Genomic DNA, 8796 nt, shown 5'->3' with positions numbered 1-8796 from the left:
CACAGTGCCAAAACCACTGGTAAATGCTTTACTGACCATGGTATTACTGTGCTCAATTGGCCTGCCAACTCTCCTGATCTGAACCCCATAGAGAATCTGTGGGATATTGTGAAGAGAAGGTTGAGAGACGCAAGACCCAACACTCTGGATGAGCTTAAGGCCGCTATCGAAGCATCCTGGGCCTCCATAACACCTGAGCAGTGCCACAGGCTGATTGCCTCCATGCCACGCCGCATTGAAGCAATAATTTCTGCAAAAGGCTTCCCGACCAAGTATTGAGTGCATAACTGAACATAATTGTTTGAAGGTTGACTTTTTTTGTTTTAAAAACACTTTTCTTTTATTGGTCGGATGAAATATGCTAATTTTTTGAGATAGGAATTTTGGGTTTTCATGAGCTGTATGCCAAAATCATCAATATTAAAACAATAAAAGGCTTGGAACTACTTCAGTTGTGTGTTATGAATCTAAAATATATGAAAGTCTAATGTTTATCAGTACATTACAGAAAATAATGACCTTTATCACAATATGCTAATTTTTTGAGAAGATCCTGTATATCAGCGGGGACATTAGAGAAAACACCTACCCTGCTCTCTATTTCATTCTTCACTGCTCAAGCTTGTTGTTGTTCAGCTCTGATAAAACCCATCACTGAGCATTTAGTCTGGCTTTGCTCAGGAATCATTATAGCTGAGTCATAATAGCAGAGCCAGAGGGAGGCAGGCTTGGGCTTGAAAAGACATCATAGAAGACAGACTCAGCTATAATGATTCCTGAGCAAAGCCAGACTGAATGCTCAGTTGGGGATTTTATCAGGGATGAAAACAAGCAGGCTGAGCAGTGAAGAATGAAACATAGAGCAAGGGAGGTGTTTTCTCTAATGTCCCCACTGATATACATGGTAAAATACATGAGGGTACTTTGTCTCTGGTTCACTTTAAGCTCCACTTAGCACAGGAAGCAAATCCTAATGTTAAAAATAGGATCCGCCTCCACTTGTAAAGAAAAATGGATCCATCGCAGTAAGTGGTAAGAGTCCAAACTTTGCACGTTTTCTGGGACGGAAAAATGCATGCAATGAAAGTCTATGGGAACTGACAGTGTCCGTTTGCACTAGGCTCAATTTGATTGCCACCGTGACTTAAATACGTGACTCCATCTAACAACTCCTCCGCTTGGTTTCAGGACACAGATCAGGGTAGGGCAGAAGCATGGGAATCCCTATAGGGTTGCAAAAGACCAATGCATGCGTACTGCGCATGTGTGAGCGCCTGAGAGAGAGCACTCGCACATGTGCAGTACGGAGCCGCCCGTCCTCAGGAGCACAAGGGCTCCCGAAGACTTACAAAAGCCTCCTGCAGTGGTAGAGAGCAGTATTTGACCAATCGGTGGAATACTGCTTCCAGGGAAGCCTGCAGGGGAATGCAGATACCAGGAGGAGAACAGGAAGGCTCTATATGTAGCTGCCCGCCCAAGCCAATCAAACATCTGAACAGCATAATTCATAGTCACTGCTAATAAGAGAGGTTTATAGCAATTTAGTGCTAGTTTTCTGTACAGAACAATACATATATACCTATATAGGTCTGTTGTATGATAAGCAGAAAAGTTAGCCTGCTGTTAAAGTTTATTTGTGTGTAGAGTAACAGTCTGCAGCATCAGCTATAATATAGCTAGCTAAGCACAGGACATTACAGGGTTAATCTGAGTACTCCAGTCACCTGACACTCTAGTCCAATCAGAACCCAGCCTCACTCTGAGATCTTCTAGAATCTTCTATCCAGACATGCCAGCAGCCATCTTACAGACAGAATCTTCAGAGCTTATGAGAGAGACAGAGCAGAGAAACTGCCCTTAAGATCCTATGAGGCCAAAATAGGTGAGCTATCTTGGTTTATGTGTACTGATTCATGCTGCTAATGACAATGTTAGTGGTTATATGTTAGAGTCTATACTGAATACTGTTTTGTATGTTTGCCCCTAGTTCTACCGCTTTCTATGCTTGAAATCGCTTTCTACCACTTGAAACTGCTAAGATCACATTCTACCATGTTTAGCCACCAATATTACTAAAACTGTGATCATCTTTATTCCTGATTCCCTATCCTGATGATGTTACCAATAAAGAAAGTTATTTTTGTACCAGCGGTATGTTCTTAAAGTCTTTCAAGGATCCGAGGACAGTTACAGTAGAACTATTACCCTCTGAGGAGGCGAGAAGACGCACCTCATCAAAACTAGAGCAGAAGCCATACCAAGTGTGCCTCAGAGTGTAATTGCAAAGCCCTTAAAGTGACAGCGCACAAAAGGTCAAAAAGCACTTTAAAGCTAACCTGCCTTCCCTGTGGCCGCAGAGTTCACAAAACACCACAGTAGAAGCAGAAATAGAGCCAAGTATTGCACCCAAGTAGATGTATGCCTTTCCTGCGGCCTTCAGAGTCACAACATTGCCACAGTGAGAGTGCACATATCGACAGGCGCGCCACCACACAGAGTGAAACAAGCACATGCTGCAATTTACCTCGAGCAACCGCACACAATCAGAGCAACAATCCTCACTGCTGCATCTCTGCAAGTAAAGACACAGACACAGCTGCATCTCTGCAAGTGAAGACACAGACACTCACAGCTGCATCTCTGCAAGTAAAGACACAGACAGACTGCATCCTGTAAGCAACTACAAGCAAGTCAAAGTCCCTCACCTTGCATCTACATCTGCAAAGACTGATCCTGAGTGATTCCTAACTTCTGTTTCAAAAGACACTAATATTAAATCAGCAGTCAAATCACTGTATCCTGCTCTTCATAATAAGGTCAGAGTTTCCTGTTTATTCCTTATTGATGATTATGTGCTGAATTTGGCACATCAAGAGACATTTGCATTATAAGGACTTTATGTGTATTTGAACAAAGTTATTATTCCTTTGTGTTTAACTGCTATTTAACTATTTCAGGTCAAAATGTCTGTTTATAGTATTTCAATGCCATTGTTAGAGGGTGAAGAGTTAAATAGTGAGAGATATTCCTTACAGCAGAAGGTATTAGAGTTGAGGGAAACCTTAGAGGCAGAGACAGATCCTGAAGAGATAGAAAGGATAAATTGTGACCTAAAAGAGTACCTGTCTATGATAGAGAATTTAGAAGTTGAGCTTAGGGAGTCTCAGGCAGTCTCAGAACAGATAGGCCAGTTGAGACAGTCATCTCGTGAGATAAGACCCACCCCCAAAATGCAAGAATATATGCAACAACAGTCTGCACAAAGAGAAAGGAAATTCAACCAAATGTACATAAAATGGAAGGCGCACACCAATGAGGTTCGCATGAAGCTAAAATTAGAGTGTGCAGAGGATGAATTATCCAACATGATGGATGCTGTACAGAAGCATGAGTTAGATATGAAGACAATATATGATGAGCTAAGGTCACACACAACACCCTCCCAGGACATTAAGAGGAAGATCGACACCTGCACTGCAATAACAGCAGATTTATTAGGGCTTATGAGAATACGATCAATTGAAACCGACTTTGATGCAGAGACAGAGAGGACAAGGCTACTACAGCTTTATAAAAGGGATTATGCCAAGTCTGTATATGGATCTACAGTTTCAAGAGCAACCTCTTCCAGCAAGCATTCTAGCCACTTATCTAAGTGCACAAGTACCTCAGCCAAAAGGGTAGAAGCATCTGCACAACTTGCCGCTAAAAAGGCTGAGATTGAGATGGTAGCTGCAATTGATGCACAACGTCTACAATTAAAAAAGTTGAAAAACCAAAGAGACATTGAGGTCATGGAAGCTAAACTTAGAGTATATGCTGAAGAGGAAATAAAAGAAAATGGTGATGGATCCAGAGCAGCACTACATGAGAGAACAGATCCCTGTCCTTCTGTCCTCACTGAGGAAAATAGAAAGAAATCTAAATCAGTGTGCAGTGAGAGAACAGATTCCTGTCGTTCTATCCCCACAACTCATCATAGTGACCAAGAAAATGTTGCAGCTATTGCTCAAGCAATACATGAGACAATGGTTCTTACAAGACTTCCAACTCCTGAACCCACTGTATTCTCAGGAGACCCACTGAAGTTCATAGAGTGGAGTACAAGCTTTGAAGCACTTATTGCACGTCGCTGCCCCAATTCAGCAGACAAGTTGTTCTACCTACAGAAGTATGTTAGTGAAGAAGCAAAGAGTGCTCTTGAAGGTAGCTTCTACAGGAAAGATGAAGAAGCCTACAAACAAGCATGGGAAAAACTGAATGCAAGGTATGGTCATCCCTTTGTAGTACAGCGAGCCTTCAGAGAAAGACTTAACAGTTGGCCAAAGATAGGCGCTAAAGAGTATGTTAAGCTTAGAGAGTATGGTGACTTTCTGCAAGCATGTAGCAACGCCATTCTTCACGTAAAGGGTTTGCAAGTACTGAATGACTGTGAAGAAAATCAGAAAATGTTACTTAAGCTACCTGACTGGGTGACCTCAAGATGGAATCGTCATGTAACTAAACAGTTAGACCAAGGTAAGGAGTATCCCAGCTTTGAAGAGTTTTCTTCGTTTGTCAATACAGAAGCACGCATAGCATGCAATCCAGTGTCATCCCTCCACATTCTGAAACCTTTGGAAGGAAAGCCAACAAGAGAGGTAAAGCGTGCAAAGGCAACTTCATTTGCAGTCAATGCAGTGGATAAAAGCAATGATACCAAGGAGAGTAAGCCTAAGGTCACTGATGTGAAGAACAGAGAGAAAGTACAGACGGATAGTCACACATCTCTTCAATGCATGTTCTGTGGAGAGAACCACTCCATCTACAAATGTCAACAAATGAAGGAAAGGTCTGTAGAGGAGAAGAAAAGATTCATACTGGATAACCAGCTCTGTTTTGGGTGCCTACGAAAGGGACACAGTGCTAAGGACTGTAAGAGAAGAGCCACCTGTGGCATTTGTAAAGGACGTCACCCAACCCCATTACATGAGGAGCACCCAAAGAAGGATAAAGCTTCAACACCCAGTACTCCAATTGAGGGAGAAAGCGTATCCACACTATCCTGCTGTATGGTTGAAAGTGAGAGCAAGAATACTTCAATGATCATCCCAGTGTGTATCTCATCTCCGGGTACAGAAAGTAAGGAAGTACTTGCTTATGCACTACTAGACACACAAAGCAGTAACACTTTTATTGACCAAGAGGTCTGTCAGAAATTGCAAGTAGCCATGGAGCCAGTGAAGCTTAAGCTCTCAACAATTATGGGAAAAGACTCATTGGAAGATAGTCAAAGAGTCACAGGACTAAAAGTCAAGGGACTTTGCTCAGATGTCAGAATAGATCTACCTCCGGTCTATACAAGAGACTTCATACCCCTTGATCATGAACACATACCTACCTGTGAAACAGCTAAAAAGTGGAAGCACCTATCAGTAATCTCTCATAAAATACCCCCTCTGAAGGAGTATGGTGTTGGGCTCCTGATAGGTTATGACTGTTCTAAAGCACTGATGCCACGACAAATTATCGCAGGAAGGGATGATGAACCATATGCCATCAAAACTGATTTAGGATGGAGCATTGTTGGAGGGCCACAACAGGCTGCAAGCTCAACACAAGTAACCGGGTTATGTCATCGCATCTCTGTCAAGATGTCACCAACTCCAAGTCCTGCTACAGTAATCAAGATCCTTGAGTCTGACTTTGCAGACACCAGCTCAAAAGAAAGGAGCATATCTCAAGAAGATATAAAATTCCTACACATCTTGGAAGGAGGCATTGAGCAAAACCAACAAGGACATTTAGAGATGCCCTTACCTTTCAGAAAACACCCTTACCTTCCAGACAATAGGAATCTTGCCTTGGTACGACTAAGACGTTTGGAGAGGAAGCTGGGAAGAGAGCCAAAATTCAAAAGTGACTATTTTAAGTTTATGGAAGGCATCATCCAAGACGGAGATGCAGAAAGAGCTGACAATCAACCAGACCTGGGAAAAGTTTGGTGCATTCCACATCAAGGTGTCTATCACTCGAAGAAACCAGACAAGATCAGGGTGGTATTTGACTGCTCAGCAAGGTATGATGGTGTTGCATTGAACGATTATCTGCTAACGGGACCAGACCTCACGAATATGCTGTCTGGAGTTCTCTGTAGATTTCGGAAATACCCTATTGCTGTCATGTGTGACATTGAAAAGATGTTCCATAGGTTTCACGTGAAAGAAGAAGATAGAGATTTCCTGAGGTTCCTATGGTGGGAGAATGGAAATACTAATACAGAGCCTGTAGAATATCGCATGAAAGGTCATCTGTTTGGAGCAGCATTGTCCCCAGGTTGTGCCAATTATGGCATGAAACACCTTGCCAGTCAAAACGAAAGAAGTTATCCATCTGCAGCAAACTTCATTAAGAAAAACTTTTATGTCGACGATGGACTTATAAGCCTGGAATCTGCTGACTCAGCAATCAAATTAGTGAAAGAAACCCAAGAGTTGTGTGCAAAGGGAAATCTGCACCTTCACAAATTCATCTCAAACAACAGAGAAGTGTTGGAATCCATTTGCGAATCTGAACGTGCATCAGCAATGGAAAATGTAGACCTCAACTATGATGATCTTCCAGTCCAGAATGCACTTGGCCTGAGGTGGGATGTTGAAAAGGATGAGTTCTTCTTTAAGGTCTCTATTAAAGAGAAATCAGCAAAAAGACGTAATATTCTCTCCATGGTAGCTTCTGTGTATGATCCATTGGGATTCTTAGCCCCAGTGATCCTCAGAGGAAAAGGAATACTCCAAGAGCTGTGCAGGCAGAAGCTAGGTTGGGATGACTCTATAACAGAAGAACTGAGGCCAAGGTGGGAGAGTTGGATTAAGGATTTGCCAGATCTTGAAGGGGTCAGAATACCGAGGTGCTTCGCACCCTACAACTTTGGAAAGTATGACAGAATTGAACTGCATCACTTCTCAGATGCTAGTACTTACGGTTATGGCCAATGTTCCTACATCAGGGTGATAAGAGATGAAAAGGTACATTGCTCCCTTGTCATGGCCAAGACCAGAGTTGCACCTACCAATGTTCTCACAATACCAAGGCTGGAACTAGCAGCTGCGGTAGTTTCTGCTTCAATGAGCAAGTTCCTGAGAGATGAATTAGAGTTCAAGATAGATGAAGAGTACTTTTGGACAGACTCACAGGTGGTTCTAGGCTACATAAATAATGAAGCTCGAAGATTTCATGTCTTTGTGGCGAACAGAGTTCAAAGAATTAGAGAAATTACTAATCCAGACCAGTGGTACTACATTGAGTCAGAAAAGAACCCAGCTGATCATGCTTCAAGAGGTCTTAAAGTTTCAGAAATGAAGGACTCAAACTGGTTCACAGGCCCAAAGTTCCTATGGGAAAGGAAAATAGTACCCAAGAAAGGTTTCCTAGAGCTATCAATGTGTGATCCTGAAGTGAAAGTCATTCAAGCCTTAAACACAACAGCCAAGGACCAACAATGGCATACTCCTAGGAGAAATGTTCAAATAAACGACATAGTGATGGTCAAAGAAGAGGACATACCCAGAAATCGATGGAGAATTGCTAAAGTTCTTGAAGTCCAGAAAGAGAAAGATGGAATGGTGAGAAGAGTGAAATTACAGATGGGAGATTCCAAATTAAGTAAGAGAGGAGAACGTCTCACCACTCCACTCATACTAGAACGTCCTATCCAAAAATTGGTTGTCCTTATCGAGAATAATAAAGGCCATTCCAAAATGCCTAGCAAGAAGGAAGAAGTAAAATTCCCTTAATTTATGCAACCCAACTCAACAATTAAAGCATAAATTAGAGGTAATTTGGTGGGAGTGTAGCTGCCCGCCCAAGCCAATCAAACATCTGAACAGCATAATTCATAGTCACTGCTAATAAGAGAGGTTTATAGCAATTTAGTGCTAGTTTTCTGTACAGAACAATACATATATACCTATATAGGTCTGTTGTATGATAAGCAGAAAAGTTAGCCTGCTGTTAAAGTTTATTTGTGTGTAGAGTAACAGTCTGCAGCATCAGCTATAATATAGCTAGCTAAGCACAGGACATTACAGGGTTAATCTGAGTACTCCAGTCACCTGACACTCTAGTCCAATCAGAACCCAGCCTCACTCTGAGATCTTCTAGAATCTTCTATCCAGACATGCCAGCAGCCATCTTACAGACAGAATCTTCAGAGCTTATGAGAGAGACAGAGCAGAGAAACTGCCCTTAAGATCCTATGAGGCCAAAATAGGTGAGCTATCTTGGTTTATGTGTACTGATTCATGCTGCTAATGACAATGTTAGTGGTTATATGTTAGAGTCTATACTGAATACTGTTTTGTATGTTTGCCCCTAGTTCTACCGCTTTCTATGCTTGAAATCGCTTTCTACCACTTGAAACTGCTAAGATCACATTCTACCATGTTCAGCCACCAATATTACTAAAACTGTGATCATCTTTATTCCTGATTCCCTATCCTGATGATGTTACCAATAAAGAAAGTTATTTTTGTACCAGCGGTATGTTCTTAAAGTCTTTCAAGGATCCGAGGACAGTTACACTATAGGACCCAGAACCTTCCCTCTCCTTAGGTGAGTATCTGCTTTTGTTTGTTTTTTTAGCTTAAAGAGAACCCGAGGTGGCATTGTATTACGTTAGTGGGGCACAGAGGCTGGTTGGGCACACTAACACCAGCCTCTGTTGCCCCATCGTGTGTCTCAAAGACCCCCCTGCTCGCCGCTATACCCCCGCAGTGCTGGTGACACGCAGCGTGTCGCCAGCACAATGTTTACTCT

At 42.2% G+C, this 8796-nt stretch overlaps 1 protein-coding gene across 1 annotated transcript; it reads left to right on the top strand.

Annotated features, from left to right (window-relative positions):
- Window positions 1-2963: 2963 nt before the first annotated feature.
- On the top strand, window positions 2964-8514 carry LOC137519306 (uncharacterized). Its single transcript, XM_068238253.1, has 2 exons — window positions 2964-8251; window positions 8357-8514. The coding sequence occupies exon 1, from the start codon at window positions 2964-2966 to the stop codon at window positions 7773-7775; it is 4812 nt and encodes a 1603-aa protein (XP_068094354.1). The 3' UTR covers window positions 7776-8251; window positions 8357-8514.
- Window positions 8515-8796: the final 282 nt, after the last annotated feature.

The sequence above is a fragment of the Hyperolius riggenbachi genome, chromosome 5 (assembly GCF_040937935.1).
Source record: "Hyperolius riggenbachi isolate aHypRig1 chromosome 5, aHypRig1.pri, whole genome shotgun sequence".
Lineage (NCBI taxonomy): Eukaryota > Metazoa > Chordata > Amphibia > Anura > Hyperoliidae > Hyperolius > Hyperolius riggenbachi.
This window is presented reverse-complemented; position numbering and strand designations above follow the sequence as displayed.